This window comes from Lycorma delicatula, chromosome 8 (genome assembly GCF_047948215.1).
Source record: "Lycorma delicatula isolate Av1 chromosome 8, ASM4794821v1, whole genome shotgun sequence".
Taxonomy (NCBI): Eukaryota; Metazoa; Arthropoda; class Insecta; order Hemiptera; family Fulgoridae; genus Lycorma; species Lycorma delicatula.
In genome coordinates, this window is record NC_134462.1 from 111,882,420 (window position 1) to 111,901,811 (window position 19,392).

The 19,392-nt window shown below is 32.7% G+C and overlaps 1 protein-coding gene across 1 annotated transcript in view; it reads left to right on the forward strand.

The window, feature by feature from the left end:
• Positions 1-19,392, forward strand: part of LOC142329017 (sodium-coupled neutral amino acid transporter 9 homolog) — a 99,318-nt gene that overhangs the window by 22,080 nt on the left and 57,846 nt on the right. The window contains exon 4 of the mRNA XM_075373262.1: positions 17,348-17,520. Within this exon, the coding sequence (XP_075229377.1) occupies positions 17,348-17,520 (173 nt within the window). The remainder of the gene's footprint in view (positions 1-17,347; positions 17,521-19,392) is intronic.

A 19,392-nucleotide genomic window follows, 5' to 3' on the forward strand; every position in this document is an offset into this window, starting at 1 on the left:
CAATTTTGGATAACAGATGGAGGAGCCAACAGTGGAACTGGGAGATCCTCCAGCAGGACATAGCAAGCGACCATTATGCCACGATGTTGATTCTAGAGGACATTAGTTTCAAGAGTAATGATCAAATTCCTGTACTTAGATTTTCCGTTGATCAAATAGACGTGATAACCAACAGAATGGCTGCCAGACTGTCAACGATGGAGAACTTTGCGCCAGAAGCATTGTCTAACATTATCTAGCAGGAAATGGACAGGGAGTCACGTAATGGAGTCTAAAAGCATATGGTTTATTGGTGGACAAGAGAGATAGCGTACCTGAGGCAGACGTTACAAGCTAAAAGACGCATCAAACAAAGACTCAGACTAGTAGGTGGGCAGAGGTATCAGGAAGCATCCATTAAATACATTGATGCTAGAAGAGCCCTTAATAGAACAATAAGGAGAGAAAAAAGAGAGCAATGGGCTAGGTTATGTGCTGATTTAGATAACGATCCATGGGCGATGGCCTACAAAATTATTACTAAAAGGTTTGGAAGATATCTCCCCGTTCTTACAAAAGAATGTGCCGAAGCACAAATACCCAGTATTTTTCCTCGCATGACGGTTGAGGAGAGTATCCCTACTGAGTGTGACAGTAGACGATTTGCCTTAAGTGAGCTGCAATGTGCTGGGGGCATGTTGGCCGTTAAGAAAAGTCCAGGACCGGACAAGATTCCAGCGGCAATCATCAAGAGCCTTATTAAAAAAGCGCCATGGGAAATGCTTGAGGTGGCCAGCCACGGGCTGATTAATAAATCTTTCCCGGAGTATTGGAAGGAGGCTAGGGTTGTCTTATTGCCCAAGAACACAGGTAATGGGGGACAACCGACCTTCAGACCTTTGAGCCTTCTCAACACGATGGGGAAGGTTGTCGAAAAAATGGTGGCTGACCGCATTGTGCAGGAGGTGGAGGAGGGTGCTGGAATTAGTGCAAATCAATACGGGTTTTGGAGAGGTAGATCCACCGTACATGCTATCAACAGAGTAGTGAACTGGGCGATGAAGCTAGAAGCGGCACTAGGCGGACGAGAAGTACTCCTTTACTTGTTTCTCTCGATGTGAAGAATGCGTTTGGATCCATCGCATGGAAACATATAAATAAAGCACTGGTAGAGAAAGGAATTAGTCCATACTTACGGAGACAGGTAGAGGAGTATCTCAGAGATCGAAGGTGTGCAGTCAGTGCACAAGAAGAAGAGGTAATTTTTAGCATGTGCGGTGGTGTGCCACAAGGCTCAGTGCTCGGTCCACTGTTATGGGTCCTGGCCTTTGATGGAGTCCTCCAGCAGAAATAGATTACCACGTCACACAGTTTTTAACTGGCCATGGGTGCTTTAACGAATACCTCCACAAAGTTGGCAAAAGAGATCAACCTACGTGCATGTATTGTAACGAACGTGACGATGTAGAGCATACTTTCCAAAATTGCCAAAAATGGCAAATGCTAAGATACAATGGTGGTATTGACGGAAAGACTCCGAGAGAGATAATAGATCATATGCTCAGTAGGGTAGAGAATTGGAGAAAGGTTGTAGAGTTCATAAGGTCAGTCCTTAAACAAAAAATTATAGATGAAAGGAATATGGGTTTTTAGATTGTAGTTTGGGTGGACAGCCTCAGCGATGAGAGCCAGCATGCTGAGGTGTGCTGGTTTCGATGAACCGCTGAGGACTCATTGGGTTGACTGTTAGGTTTTCTTAACTAAGTTAAAAAATCTCAAAAGAGCCAACCTGTAGACCTGACCTGCCATGCCGGTATATAGCCGGTAGGTGGGGAGGGCCTATTAGAGTAACGGACACTCCCCCGGGTGGCGTAATACCATCAAGTCGGTCCGGCCCAGGGGAGTAGAGAAGTTACAAAAAAAAACCTAACCAAACATAACCCGTCCGAAGGTCCCTGGTTCGAATCCCGGTCAAGCATGGCATTTTCACACACACTACAAATTATTCATCTTATCCTCTGAAGTAATACCTAACGTTGGTCCCGGAGATTAAATAACATCAACAAACCAAACATAACCTACGTTCTCTTCGCTCGCTAACTTGCTTTGTTAAAAACGTATTACATATAATTTTTAATGTCAATATGTAAGTAAGTTACTAAAACAATTATTATTTTCTTAATGAGTTTAAATAGTTATTTTAAAAAAAAAAACATTGTAAGGGAGAATCAGAAAAGACCCAAATTTGCTATTTTAATGTGACTGACGGTCCTAAATTAGAAGTTTATTATGACAGGTATCAACTTCAGCCCAGTTTAACAAGAATATTTTTATGAATTCACGGCAATATTTTGGGATAGAAGCGAGGAATAATACAGGTGAAACCAGACGCTCAGATAATTAAAGTAAAAATGAAATTCGTATTGAAAAGGTTTTTACTTAGAAAAAAAAGGACCAATAATGTAAACTACAGTCATATAAATTTGCTGAAAAGTACGCCAAAAATAACTTTCAGTTTTAATTTTAAACGTTTTAATCGTATAATTTCCTAACAAATTTTATGTTGATTTTTTAAAATCTGTTTTTATGAATTTTTCATAAAGAAGTGCATTTTCTTATAAAATTATATAATTTATGTTTACCTCATTCTCCAGAAAATTAACCTTTCTGCTACGTACATCAAAATAATGAAAAATACGTTACTGTAGAAAAAAAAAAAGTGTAAGAAATTTGAGGTTAAACAATTTTTTTAAAAGTTGCTGAAAGTTTTAAAAAAAACTTGAAAATTTCAAGTCGAAAACGACTTTCTTACTTAAAATTATTTTAAAGTGGAACCGTATATAAAATAAAAAAAATTTTTAATAACACCGATGCTGTATTTAAACATGATAACCTTATTTTAATATATCTAAACAAACTTTAGTTATAAATTTCTCACACCTGTCACAATAGTAATCCATTTCCTAAGATATTAAAAATGAAATCTGATAACAAAAATGTTTACGTCACTAATCATCAATAATTAATTATTGCAATTAAAATAGACGTCATTTTATTGGCATGCATTTCACCAACACACGGACAGAACAGTATACTGACGATTAGTAGTTAACTGATATGATTTAATTAATTTTTTCAATGACGTATCTTTATATATTTTAAGAAAAAAAGTGTTATATCAAAAATGGCATTGATTTACATACAGTATGTAATCTATGGGTTTTCTGATTAAATTTCCGTGCTACCTTAGTCCCAAGAAGTAAAAACATTACTGTGTAATCGTAAGTATTATATTTAATTATATATTATCATAAGATACTTCATTAGTCACATCAACATGAGTAAAAGGGGGATTTATAAAGTCTTACGTGTAGAAGGAAGGGTTTTAATTAATCTACGTAAGATTTCTGATAGAAATTTCAATATCATGTATCTTTTTTATAGGTAAAAATTGATTCAAATTAAAATAACTTATTAAAAATTTTATGTCAATTTCATCATTTTAATACAAAAAAAAATCCCACCCGAACTGAGACAAAAATGTCAACGTTTGTTAACAAACTATTTTCGATTCAATTTTTATCTACCGTTACGGATAACGCATTCATTTACTATCAAGGATGTACAACCTTGTTTCGGAGGTTAAAAATCAAAAAACAAATTTGCAATATTTAAAAGATTACAAAAACAGTAAACAGTTAAAAAAAATCAATTTTCTTATTGCTCTTTAATATTTAAACTTATGCTTCAACTAAATACTACTTAAAAAATGGTACCGGGAGTGGGAGAGATTTTTAAGATCTGATGGAACTTACTTAGAGATAGAGCAATGAGTCTATAAAGCCAGTTTTATACTTATATAAATTATGGATGACCCTTATTTATTTTCTTGCTTTAAAATAAAACAATAATAATTTATATATATATATTTTTTTTCTTTTTACTTCAAACTTCTGATTTGTTCTTCTTCATTCATTATACTAAGCGATACCTTAATTTCACAACATATATTTACTTCTTTTATTACTAAATATAAACACGTAACATAATTTCATTGTTTTATTAAGGGTAGGAGTAAATTAATTTGTAGTATCTATTTGACGTTTCTTATCAGCTCGCCGGGCTGGTCTAGTGGTTACTCGTCATCGTATATCAGTTGATTTCGAAGTCGATAATTCTAAGGTTCAAAGGTTCAAGGCAGTTAATTTAATACTGATTTGAATACTAGATCGTGGATACCGGTCGTTCCTGAATACTAGATCGTTCTTTGGTGATTTTCTTCCAATTAACCACACATCTCAGGAATGCTCGTCCTGAGACTGTACAAGGCTACACTTCATTTACATTCATATATATCATCCTTTGAAATTAATACCTTACGGTGGTTCCGGAGGCTAAACAGAAAAAGAGAGAGACCTTTCGTATCGCTTTGGTACAAGTGCAGGACTATAAGTATTATAGCCTCCGATTAGAGTGGTCTAACCTGAAAGTAAAGATGCTCATTTTACGTCCAATCCTTACGGTGAAAAAACGAAGATTTCATTTGCAGAGCTAAATATTGCCTGCTTTTTAATGGGTTAGACTTGAAGATGTTCAATTATATTTAATATTATACTAGATCGTTCTTTGGTGATTTGGTTTCAATTAACCACACATCTCAGGAATGGTGGTCCTGAGGCTGTACAAGACTACACTTCATTAAATTCATATATATAATCCTTTGAAATTAATACCTTACTACTTTCTTCAGCAAGCCTGGAATGTGAGGCTTATTTCATCGTAATTGATGCCTTATGTCAGACCGCTTATAAAGGTTTGGTTACGACATTTAACGGATAAACAATAAAATGTTTCACAACAGACTGTCCAAAACGTAGCCCTGGCCAGTGCAGGGTACTAAATTCGGGCGTATGTTCATTTTATGTCCTTGTATGGAAATTTTCCATTGTTTCTAATATTACGGGTTACTGTTAATCTCTAGTGACATAACATCAAAATGTTTACTGTAAACCGATTCAGGTTCGGATGTGTGTATCTCTTAATCTCAGGGTATGCAGGAATGTAGTAGAACTTTCAAAACAGGGACGGACCAGATCGTCTTGTAATTCAACCAGAAAATGTGAAACTTGCTCTACATCTTACACCTCTTGAGGACAGACCTGGATTTCCATAACGCATAATAGGAGGTCCCTGGCTGGGACAGTTTCCTATAGTCGGTTCCTTATCGGCGGAACAGTTTTGGCTGGAGTCGGTGTCTACTACACGGTACGGTTTGGACGTGCCCGTAGCCACTGGTGAACACGACGAGACCGGCCTTCGAAAAAATTCGTTGTTCTTGGCGTCCCGAATCCTATTCGAAGCGGATAGAATGGACTCATGCGTCCCTCGGGAGGGAATGCTTAGATGCATATTTGACTGGCAGTTGGAATCATTTTTGATGAATACCCTATTCTTTTTTCCAAAATTCACAGCAGAGAGTAACCAGAGACCCATCTAGAGTGACAGCTAACGCTAAATTTATCATGTTTGGTACTGTAGAATAGTGCCTTGGACATTCAAGATGTCCGGACAATGCCTACTGCGGAGGCAGTAAGCTGAGTTATTAAATCGGTGGCATCCCGACGAGGCCAGGCTTATTAGTATGAGATATAAAAAGTCAGAGGGCGATAGACGACTCCCGTTAAAGCCCAGCAGGGCAAGGAACGGAGGAGGTGTGGCGACCGGAACATCACTAGGCGGGTACCTTCCCCTACGGGGTTAGGATGTAGAATAGTGCCGGTAATCGTAATTGAAGGCAGGAAGGTGATTAATTTGCTGAAATTAAGATAAATCCATATGACAAAGCTTCCCCTTAGACCTAAATGCATGTTCATTGTATATATTCATTCTACTGTTCATCTACCGTATGGTGAAATTCGAAAAGTAAGCACTCTGTACTCATAACAATATGTAGACTAATAAAGGGTTATTACAAATGATCTTTCAGATTACAAACTTGAATGACATTTAATAACACTCAGTCGTATACATTAAAGTAGCATCAACTGAAAGGAAAATTCTAAGATTGTCAATGTTTGGTACAGCTGTCGGGTTGATATTGATGTCGTCGGTTGAGTAATAGGAGAGAAAATGGCTGCCAACGAAGAGGAATCCTTTTTGTGTGCTGGATTATCACGTCTGCTATTGCAACGATAGTTTAGAAGGAAGTTTGGTGAAGATGCCCCCAGGAATGAATCTGTAAGCGAAAGTCAACCGGTCGTCCACCAGTAAGAAAAACAATTGTAGAGCGTGTGTGTGTGAGAGAGAGAGCGTAAGAGACTTTCGTACAAAGTCCACAGAAATCCTCAACTAGATCAAAACATCCGAGGTTCATTTATTAACAGGATGGGGCAGCATCCCACTTCCGCTTAGATGTGAGACGTGAACTGAAAAGGCAACTACCAAAGAAACTGGCCTCCGTGGCGCGAGTGATAGCGTCTCGGCCTTTCATCCGGAGGTCCCGGGTTCAAATCCCTGTCAGGCATGGCATTTTCACACGTTACTTGTCATTCATGTCATCCTCTGAAGCAATACCTAACGGTGGTCTCGGAGGTTAAATAAAGAAAAAACCACCAAAGAAAGGATTGGGGTATAGTGGCCGTAATAGTGAACTTTTGCGTTGACCTCTGCGATCCCTCAACCTAACACCCTGTGACGTTTTTCTCTAGGGTTTTGTCAAGTGTATCGGCCACCTTTACCACCTATCACCCAAAATATTCTTGTTCACATCACAGAAACCATTACATTAGTGGATCTATACACACGCGGAATAAAAAAAAACTATCTTCCACCAGGACACCAGGGTCAGCACTGCGGGAGCGACAGTACTCTTCTCCCTCGCACTCTCATGTGCGCATGCGCACAACAACCAAACACTACACCGCTGGAACTATGAAGCGCACAAGTTCCATACAAACATTTTTGTATCTTTTTCATAAACTGGAGGATGACTACTGACATTAAGCTTTAGGATTATATATTGTACAAGTATAAAGAAAGAATTAAAGAAAAAAGGACTCATTTTATTAAATTTTATCGATAACATCAGGTGGAAATAAGGGTTGCTGCAGTTCCACAGTGCCTATACGCGAGGCGCCACTGATTAAATGTGAATTACTCAAGTTCGTCGGAAAGATTAGTTATAATAACTCTGTATATAATTTTGTATTATGAAAAATAAATAATGAGATACAAAATACATAACACACTCTTTAAAGAGAGGTAATAGGAAAAAGCTAACGCTACGGACAAAATTTGCAGGACCGAACTAACCCAAAAATTATAAAATTCGATGGAACTGACGTACCTGAGGAATTTCACATTATTGGTAAAAGAAATATTACTTTTATTACTGGATATAATGGTATGTAATTGCAATGGCTTTAACCAAATTTAATGTTAGATTTTATAGACGTATTAATTCATCTATAATAATTAACAAGTTGATTAATTATAATGATACATTAATTAAAATACAGTCAAAATTGACTTAATTCTCTATTTTATGAAATCTATTAAGATTAGTAACCAACAAATATACTATTTATGGTGAGTTGTGGTCTATATATATATATATATATATACACACACACACACACGAGTATATGATTGCTTATTTCAAAATGGATGAAGACATTCAGCTATTCAATTGCATCATTCTTTCAAGCATATTCATAATTTCGTCTATTTGTCACCCTTCTCTTTCTTTATAAAACTTCTCAAATATCCATAACGATACAATAATAATAACAAGAAAAAAAACAAACAATTTTACTATTATTATTATTACTATCAATATTCATTAAATCTAGCTATAACTAAACAACTCTAATTTTATCCCTCCTTAATTCAACTTCTCCAAAATGGTATGACCAATCACAGCTCTAAAATATAGCATACAGTCTGTAATTACAGAATTTACTATTATTATTATGTGCTATCATCGTCATCAGTGATTAATACCCATTTATTGTAACAATTAGGAGGATAAATAGAATTGTTTTTAAACATTTAGTTTGTTGCTTTAGTTTCTTTGATAATGTACGTACGTTGTAATTATTTTATTCATTGTATTTTTTAAAAGGATATTATTAATTAATTTCTACCACGATTATAAGTTGTAATAAGGTAATATATATATATTTTTAATAGAATTAATGTTAATAAGATAAAAAAAATTAACAAATCAAAGTTATTAGATTAAATCTTAAACAATAACAACTAAATATTGGTAAGCTGTAATTATAGACTTTTTTATTTTACATTATTTATAAGATAATTTTAAAATATATTTACGCAATTTTTTATTATAATTGTCTTCAATTATGTTGATATGGTGTACATTTAATTATTGTTTTTTAATAATTCTAAAAATGTTAAACTATGAAGTTTAGAAAAGAAAATATATATATATTTCTTGGTTTTTTGAAGTAGCATAAAAGTTATTAAAATATCAGTAATTTAAAAAAAAAAAATAAATAAATAAAAAACGGCCCTTTCCCGGTGCTGAGAAGCTTTTCCGAACGATTCAAGATTTTTTCTTATAGTTGTTTTTATTAAAATTATTATTTAAAGAAAATCAGTTAATAATCTACTTAGAGAAATATTAGTATATTTTATTTTAAAATAAAATAATTACAAGTTGATTTAAGTAATTTTAAAAATTTCACTTAAACTTATAACAAAATATTTTCGAATGATGGATCAAGTTTTTTTATGGACATACGTTTTTTTGAAATTTTTATAAAAATAAATAAATATAGAAGCGCCATGCTTCTTGATACGAACAATGTGTGTGTATATATATATATATTATTCCTTTCGCTTCATTATATTTCTGTCACCATGGCAACAGAAATGTAATTAAGTAAAATTACCACTCTTTTTTTTTCTTTAATGAACTGTAGAATACTTAATATTCTCACAAACGTCAGGATACGAACGGGCCGAGGGTCCAGGGAGCTCCGCGTCCCTGGCTAGAAGGTCGGGCGAGCAAATCGAGCCCTGACCGGCTAGTTAATATAAGAATAAATAACCAATGCCAGGAAAATATAATAACTTTGTTATCAGCTTATCAGACTATTCAATTAAATACATGCTTTTGACTAGATCGAAGTACGTTCATGTTACCTGTGTATTATACTTTTATAGTAACGGTTCAATTAACAGTTATATAATATGGTTTTTTTATTGACTAACTGAAATTTAACTTAAAGCTTTTTGTGAGGTAATACAATAGTGTATTGTATTTTAAAATAAATAAAAACAAATCACATTATCTTTTTTTTCTTTATAAATAATATTATTTGTAACTTAAAATTTCTAATAATATAAATATATGGGTAAAATAGGAAGCGTACCTGACTTCACGCGGAGGCTAAGTACTGCTACTACATCGCCTAATCCTAAAAGCAAAAGATTCCATATTATTTTCAAAAAATAATATCTTACCAAACAGATATAAAATATATACAATCTTTATTAGGTTATGTTACAGATAAAGGAAGGAAAATAACATTGTTCATTTTTTTTTTTAAGTTAGGAGCCATAACAAAAAAAAAGTTGTAGTTGACTTGATAAAAGTTATCTTATTCTTTAATAAGGATAAATAAGTTTTTTTTTTCGAAACAACAAACATATCTTAATTCGAGGTTACTATGGGCTAAGAAGAGAAGAGTAGTTTCTTGAACATATTGTCATACATTCATACATCAGCATCCCACGCTTAATTTGATGGGGTAAATTTCAGTGTACGTTTTCTTCATAAAACGGTCTTTTCACACCTTAATGTTAAAAAATATAAAATAATGTAAATAAACCCATCCGTAAATCATTTTATACTTTTTATATCGTATTTTGAAATTTATAAGGGGGTTTGTCCTTCCTTCCACTGCCCAGCAAAACAATTACGAGTAATTAACGCTTATGATCAGAATTCGTTTTTTAAAAAATTTCAGATTTAAAAAAATTATGAAACTAATAACTTACCCTACAGAGTAAAGGCAATGTACGAGTACATTAATAATGCCTAGTTTCTCGACAGAAGGGGAACATAAATTAATTGTTTTTTTCCACTTTATTACGAGTATTTTGTCTTTCTTATAGCTGTGATGTATATAGGGAATTTGTGATATATTTGTTTTCTCTGAAAGTAGAGCTGTTTACAATTCAACTAATTCCTGTGGTGGACAGATTGAAGAGGTCACTTCAACATTTCACCTCATACATTTCGATCGGATTGACAAATCGATGCGTATTATTATGTTCGAATCGGCAAAAAAGAAGCTGGAAACCAGATTACACCTCATTTATCCCAGTCAACCTTACTTGAGATGCTTGGAAATAGTTATACCAAAAAGAATAGTGAATTTTGTTTCATTCCACGTAGCCTGTAATTTTTTTTATTATGAAAATATAGACATTACGCTTGGAAAAATTCCTAGTAAACAAAAGTTTTGGAATTGGGTTTTAAGAAATTCATTAAAAATTATCGAAGAAAAATTAAAGATAATACTATTTGAATCGAGTGGATGTGTTTTAGTTTGGTATGATTATATTTTGTCTGTAATTTTTAATACCATTTATTTTATTATTTTTTTCAATATTCAACATTTAGTTAAAAATTTAAAAAAAATTCTTGAATTTTTCAATTTATTCGACGTTCAACATTATTTTTTTAATTTCGATGATTTTTATTATTGTATAGTTTTCATTATCGCGAGTTAACAAGACGTGATTTTATTGTTCAGCCGGGTTAGATGTAGTAGTTACTTTTATACGGATTTGAATACTAGATCGTGGATACCGGCGCTCTTTGGTGGTTGGGCTTTCAATTAACCACACATCTCAGGAACGGTCGACCTGAGACTGTACAAGACTATAATTCATTTACATTCATACGTATCATCTTCATTCATCCTCTGAAGTAATACCTAACGGTGTTTCCTGAGGTTAAAGAGCAAGAAAGAGAGAGAGAGAGAAAGAGAGAGAGAGAGAGTTAGATGTAGTGCTCGAATCCAAACTTTATATATTATTCTTCAAAATGTAAAATGTGTTGACGAGTAGGATGAGGATGATTGCTGAACTGCCAGAGACTTCTTGCTACCTACGTCGTATCGTACAACATTATGAAGCAGTGCCAACAATTCTTCAGACACTTCTGGTAGAACTACTCTCTTTTTCTGTTTAGCCTCCAGAATCACCGTAAGGTATTACTTCACAGGATGATATGTATGAATGTAAATGAAATGTAGCCTTGTACAGTCTCAGGCCGACCATTCCTGAGATGTGTGGTTTATTGAAACCCAACCACTAAAGAACAACGGTATCCACGATCTAGAATTCAAATCCGTATAAAAGTTACTGCCGTTACTTAGAACTCTCGACTTTGAAATCAGCTAATTTGGGATGACGAAGTTTACCACTAGACCAACCCGGTGGGTTCTTCAGACACTCTTACTAGTCCTACTCTGCGCATCTTCTACTTCTTCTTTTCTGTTATGAGTTTAGGCTTTCCCCTGTTACCTCATCCAACATTTTGAACTGATCATACCATATCTTCCTTGGGCATACCATGTCACTCGCTCCTATTGGAAGATGATTATAAAATCTTCTGGACATCTTAGATTTCGCCGTTCGCTGCACATGATCCAACCGCTGCTTCTGATATTCTTCAACTTTTTTATTCAGTTCATATATACCAAGTTCTCTTCAAATCTCTGAGTTTCTCCTTTTGTCAATTCGTGTACGACCTGCCGCTGATCTTAAGAAACGCATTTCTGCTGTTTGCAGTCTTGGTTTTTGTGCGGCCGTCATTGTCCACATTTCGCTTCCAAAAAGGGCAAGTGGGAACTGACATTACTCTAGAATTTTAGAAGCATATCCCTCCTCACTTTATTTCTCAATGTTACTTTATGACACCATTTAAATGATTAAAATTTTCAAATTTATCTATTTCTCCTAAATAGTATATCCTTAATCCTAATAAATTAATTATTCACTTGCTCAATGTTTCATTGTCCAAAACCATTTTAGACCTCAAAGGTCATTTCCCCTTAAAAACCATAACCTTGGATTTGTCGGAAGAGATAATTAAATTATATTTTTTTACTATTTTTGACAGTTCAAATAAAGCTTTCTTTGCTTATCCACAATTATAACTTGATCATCTGCGTATAGCATCGTCAGGATATTTTTGCTTCCCACATCATATCCATAAAAAGGTAAATGCGATATCCATTCTCTTAGACGTTCGTACATACGTACATTAAAGATGTAGGGGATATACTATAACCCCGGCTTGTATTTGCAGTCATACTTTTATTTCTTCTCATACATATTTTTGAATTATTATATAAATTCCTAACTATCCGTACTAAATGTATCGGAAGACCACGTTGTCTCAAAATATCAAAACGTGGCCGTCTACATACTTTATCAAAAGTTTACTTATAATCTATAAGTATAACGTGCGTTTCTCTATTATATTCTCTGTTTTCCTCAATCGGTTGTTTTAAACTAAAAATTTATCCGTGCAGGATATACCGATCCTTAAACTTGTTCCTCCACCGACACAGTATCAGCGGTAATTTTTATTGTAGCCGTAATTATTTTCGAGCAAAGTTTGTACACTGCATTTAGCAAACAGCGCGGTAATTATTACAATTCGATCGGTCTCTCTTAAATATCGGACGTAGTACAGCAAGTGCCAATCTATCTGTTACGATTTCTCTATTCCAGCAAAGGTTGAATAAGCAAAGTAGAAACCTTTTAACATCTTGACAAGCGTATTTAAACATTTCCGCTTTATAATTATTGCTTCCAAATCCCTTTCTGTTTTTCAATTTGTTCATTGCTTCTTGCAATTCCTTATATTCTATTTTATCACTCGAGTTCATAGAAAACATTTGATCGGCATAATTTTCATTTTGGTGTTCTTTTCCATTCCACAAAAATCTAAGAAAACTTTCATCAAAATAACCTTTAGAGTTGCTGTATCTCTATTATTCGACATAAATGTCGCAAAATCTTATAAGCTATTCTTTGTATGCCATGTATGTCCGACACATTCTTTTCCCAAACATCTTGTACCGTTCTCGTTTTTCTTTAAATATGTTATTCAAGCGTCTGTACTTTCTTTTGCTTTCATCTAATTTATCCACCAGACATCTTTATAAGATTGATTCTTAATCTTTATAGAATTTTTTTATTTCCTCATTCCAAATTTTAACCTTTCTACGTCTAGTATTTTTTTAGATTATTCCATTCTATTTCAATATTTTCGCTAAACCGGTATAATTTATTATACAAATTCATTCTCTTTTGATATAGATATTTAATTGAATCCTCCTGTAAAAGATATACTTTCCACGAGTAATTATAGGGTCTATCTCTGATCGTTGTTTTATTTTTCACCGACCTTTTCATCAAACGTCACATTTGCGGCCAGAAGGTAAAAGACCATTAGCTATGCCACACCCTCGAAAAACTAGTACATCTAATAAATTCCACGTCTTTTCGTTTGTTATAAAATAGTTTATTGTACTTGGTTAATCCTTGGAAGAGTGGCGGCTCGTAGTTAAAATTAGTGGAGGTGCTGCTCCAGAAAATATTTTCTGTGCCTTTTCAAGACCACGGTTAAAGTTTTCGATAAAATAAAAGAACCGTAAAAAATCAATCAAATAGAATAGTTGGAAGCCGGATAATAATATAATTTTACACTTTATCGCATTCAAGAATATGGTACACGTTTTTAAGCACATTGAGCTCAAAAACTGTATTCGGTTTAACCGAATAAATAATAAAACGTCAATACACATATAATAATAACTTAATAAAATGTCCGCTTAAAAACATTATAATCCAACGGTGCTTAATTTAAATTTCTATATACAGAGAAATAAATACATAATTAGTTTTTACTAATTACCTTCTCTGTCGCCTTTCCAGCGTTATTTTGGACAGAATTGGCGATCAAAGAGCCTTTGCTTTCCGCCATCTTCTGAGCACTACTGACAAAATAGCTAACCGCTTTCATATTCCTTCCACCGACTAAACTAGAAAAGGGAACGAACAAGGAATGTTCCATACACACGCGGAGTAAAAAAAAAAAACTACCACCAGCCCGCCAGGGTCGGCACTGCTGGAGCGACAGTGCTCTTCTTCCTCGCAGCCTCGCGTGCAGCTTCCTATATGCGTATGCGCACAACAGCCGAACACCACGCCGCTGGAATTTGTGAAGCGCACAGTTCCCGTACAAACATTTTTGTATCTTTTTCATAAACTGGGGGTTGGCTATTGATACTAAGCTTAAGGATTATACACAGTAAAAATATAAAGAAAGAATTGAAGAAAAAAGGACTCGTTGTATTAAATGTTATCGATTATAGGGGTGCTGCAGTTTCACAGTGCCCATACGCGATTCATTAATCTGTACTTATTAAACGAAGCCAAATTTCGTAGCATTTTTCCATTATTGTTTCATTATTCCATCTATAGCCACGTTTACCACTCTCGCATTTAAATCGTTACCAATTATCAAATCATCATTAATATTATTTGCTTCTTAATTTCTCGCAGTAGTTCATAAAACTCTTCTGTCTCCTCTTTCCTTCTTTCTTCCGGTGCATAAACATATTAATAATAAATATCCTTTTTCTATTTTGTATCTTACTGTGACTATTTTATGATATCCAACTACATGATCAAATTCTGTTTTTCTATTTCGTATTCAGTTAAACAACCGTACCAAATGATGCTCTCCTTTCTAAATCTACGCCACTGTAAATCACTGTATAATCGTCTTTGTCTTAGGAACCTTTCTGCTTATTTTTCGTTTCGGTTATCATTGGTATATGAACCTGTTTTTCTTTCGTAATATGTATTAGTTCTTCTCCTTAGTGCCCAGACATCGTACATATCTATAGTTTTTCCGACATCCCAAAATCTTTAAATTTTCCGTTTTGATACCAAATTCCCAGTCCGGGTTTCTTCTTTTGGATGGTTTTTAGTATTTGAAATTCCCTGAAAGGGTTACCGACCCGGTTGAAAGTAAAAAGCGACGTTGTTGCCATTTTGGAGCATCTGGACGCACCCTGGGTTTCCCTCGGAGATCCACCTTCCATGTTCTTCCATTCTCCACCGAACAGAAACTGCTCAGCATACGTGTTTGATACTACTGTCCGCTTATGGTCTGTAAATTCAGGTTCGTTCACCCTAAAAACATCGCTGGGAATAAACTCCTCCGTTGTTTATTTTACGTATCTTTATGTATTTATTATGTTTTCTAAACTCGGACAAAAATAGTTGCAGTGTGAAGGGAACAGACGATAAGTACAAGTAGGAGACGTATTAGTTAGTAGTACTCAATTACCAAATATTAATTGATTATTTGATTTTCTACCTTTCCTAGTATTGTTGCTCTCGAAGTACCTGTATTCTCAAACTTTTAGATTGGAGGTACTCCGCAACGCGTCAACTACGAATGTTAGAATGACAATACTGGAAAAAGCAGAAAATAACACCCAAATCAATTGCGATAATCGTAGCGGAAATATAAAATATTGTAAACATTTTTACTAAATATTACTCAAATTTTGAGCCGACTGAAACACTTCAGTCGGTTCAATAGTACATCTAATATAAATCAGCTCTAGTTAATAATTTTTTTTAAATGAATAATTAAAAATTTAAATAAGATTCGAACTTGTGCTTGGAAATATGAAATGAAAATTTAATTAAATTACTAAAGTATTTTTAATGAGAGAAGCGTCTTCAAAGATTGGATGTAGGAATCGTAATAACGCATTTCTACAGTTTAATTAATAGGCACATTTATAGCAGTCGGGGTCAGTGTTGCCAAATGTTGCTTGCTACACAGCAATTACTGAGTAGCAGTTGACCTTCAACGCTCAGTTACCACCCGTAGCTTCTTCTTTCTTCACGAAGGGAGAATCAAAACCCCTAGCATCAACAAAGATTCTTCCAACTTCTAATAGCTTGAAATCATCAGATAGTTAAATATCAAATGGTATTTACTGAAGAAGGTTATATAAACAATGGGATTTTTCGTTATTTTAAATTCATTATAAAGAGAATTCTTTAAAACATTTTTGTAGTGATACCTTATTTCTTTATATATTCTTGTTTTGTTGTTTTTCAATAAACTATTTTTTTTTTTAAATCTTCTCTCCTGCTTAAAAAAGAGATCATTCTGGAAAAAAAGAATTTTTAATTTTAAAAGGACTAAAATGAGTAGCTTAAATCCCACTTACTAGTGTAAGTGGGTTTTAGGATTTTATTTCATTAACACATTTAATTTTTAATATTTTTACACTTATCTACAATAAACACTGACTAAATGAATGAATAAAAATATCGTTAATTTTCAGTTATTAATTTCTTTGATAAATTCTATTACAATCTAATTTACGCCGTTTCAATTTTAATTCAATAAAATTGATTCAAGTATGTTTATAATGTTCAATAAAATTCAACCGTGAAAATTCGCTTTAAACGCTAATTATTTATTAGAATTAGTTGCCATAGTAACAAATAAACAACGTATGAACTGGCTATAGATAAAAATTCAGTTTTTTAAATACTACTTAAGAATAAGGATTTTTTTTTTTAGTTGAGATATTTGGTTTTTAAATTGAAACATAAAAAAGGAAACAAAAATCATTTGCATTAAATATTTTATCCACAAAAAATAATTATTTAGAGAACGTTATTAATTTTATGAAGATTTAAAATGTAATTATTATTCAACATTAAAAACATCTCATGCGGGACCATTACTTCTTTTTAATTTATTAAATGGCCGTTTAACAGAATTTTAGTGGAATTTAAATATAACAAAATTATGTAACATAATGCATTAAAAATAGTTATATAATTTTTTAAAATAAATTATTACTAGAATTAACTGTAAACATATTCTATGAAAATAAATTTTAATGTAATTGTGTAATAAATCAATAAAATCAGACTAAATGTTAATTTAAAACATATGATTTAAGCAGAAGAAAAAAGAATCAATTTTATAAATAAAAATGATTTGTGTGGCTTTTCTTTTACATAAAAATACTTTTTTAACTATTTTGATAAAATCGTTATAGCTTAATAAATTAAACTATGTAATGTCGTATTTTTTTGGTAGTATTTTTATTATTAATTTTAAACAAAGGCGAGAGTAAAATTAATAAAATTTCAAAGATAAATACAGTATTTATAAAAAAAACGAAAAAATTTGTAACTCGAATAACGTTTTTATAATTAATATAATAATCAAGAAATTTAATTAAATATACATTTTTTTTTTTTTTTAAAGATATCTTCGTCAGAGGTTAGTTTCCATCTGAACTTAATTCCAAACGGCAGCAACGCAGCTGGACTGTACTGTACAGCATCGATGTTAAACGAAGATGCCGCCCGGACACCATCGATCAAGGACAACGAAGCCGGTGGTATGATACCAAAAAAACAGAACAGTCTAGTCACTATGTAAGTAACTTATATTTTCTATATAAGTTTATATTTTATTCATATAACTCATATTCATTTTATAACATAAAATTATTTTAAATTATGCAATAATTACGCTTCTCTCATTAAAATGATTGAAAAAAAATCAACTGAATAATTAAAAATATCCTATAATTTTAAAGGATTGATTTTTAATCATAAAAAAATTCCTACAAGTTTTTTTATGTTGTTATATTACTGTATACCAATACAATAGTCCAATTACGATGATTTTTTATTTGTTTAATTTTGTTGAGATGTCCTTTGATGATTCTATTATCGTACTTTAACCAGGAAAGTACGATAATAGGGTTCAAATAACGGTCAAACATGGCATTTTAACAGATGCTAAAAAATTCATTTCATAAAAAAAGATACATCAAATTAGGAATCAGAAAATTGTAATTGCAAGCGTAAGTAGAGAATTATTTTTCTTAACGCACGAGTAATTTCTCTCATAATGAAACGAATATTTAAAGACTTATTTTAATTCAGTATTTATACAGAAGTATTTACACGTGTTTGTATAAAGACAATTATAATTAATAAGACTTAAATTTTTCAATATTGCAAATTAAAAAAAAAATGGACTGCAAATATGACATAATCAAATAGGTCACCATGATGGAATAATAGCGTCTATATTTTTATCCGGAAGGTTCTGAGTTTGAATTCCGGTCAGGCTTTACATTTTTCATATGCTATGAAAATTAATTTAATATCAAGAAAATGTAACTCTGGATTTATTGTTTCTGAAGTAAATAAATAAATAATTTAGTGAAAACACTGAAGAAAATGAGTCAAACCGAATTTTTAAAGTAGAGAAAGTAATAGTTGAAATAAAAAAGTTAATTAAAAAAAAATACAGAAAGAATTAAACAGAAGCTTTTAGTACATTATTCTAATCAACCTAAAAAGATATTTCAGTTATTAAAATCTTTTTTTTTATTTTTTTTTGTGACTGCTATATTTTAATACAAAGTTATTGTAAAGAAAATGATAAAATTCTTCCTCCTAAAAAATTGACGATAGCAATTTAAAATTTTATTTTAAATAAAATTTAATAACTTTTTGTTAAGATTAACAAGATAAATAATGATAAACATAAAGAGGAGTCTTATTTGGTTTTGAGAAAAATTTACTTGAACTTTTCAAATTTAACATTTATAAAACAAAGGCCAGAGTAAATCATTTTTTTTTTTTTGCTTAAAGGAAAATTTCTCTTTGTAGACAAATTATAAATACCTTTATTTATATTTTTGTTGCTATTATTTCATAGAATTAGATTGCTGTAGGTAATGGTATAAAACATGTTATTTTAATATTAACGTATTAATATTACAAAAAAAGTCGGGAAAATTAAGAGGAAAATTTAGATGATTATTTACTGAACAAAAAATACTTCCATATTACGAAAAATCTTTTCACACACACACACACACACACACACACACACACACACACACACACACACACACACACACACACACACACACACACACACACACACACACACACACACACACACACACACACACACACACACACACACTTCTTTTTAAATATAAAAGTAAAGCAGACTAAAAAGGCAGCCAAGCCAATCTCAGTGGCTTAGTGGTAGCGCCTGGGCCTATCATCCGAAGGTACACGGTCGGAATCAGGACCCAGGGTCCGGTCAGGCTTGGCATTTTTCATAGCTAAAAATGTCCATTTTCATATTCCCACGTATAAACTTCTTTGTAAGCTTCAGTGGTGAATTAATTCATCAGATAAAAAAAAAAGTCTGACCGAAAATTAAAGAAAAAAAATTAATACTATTTAATTCAATAAAATTTATTCTTCTCGGTAGGT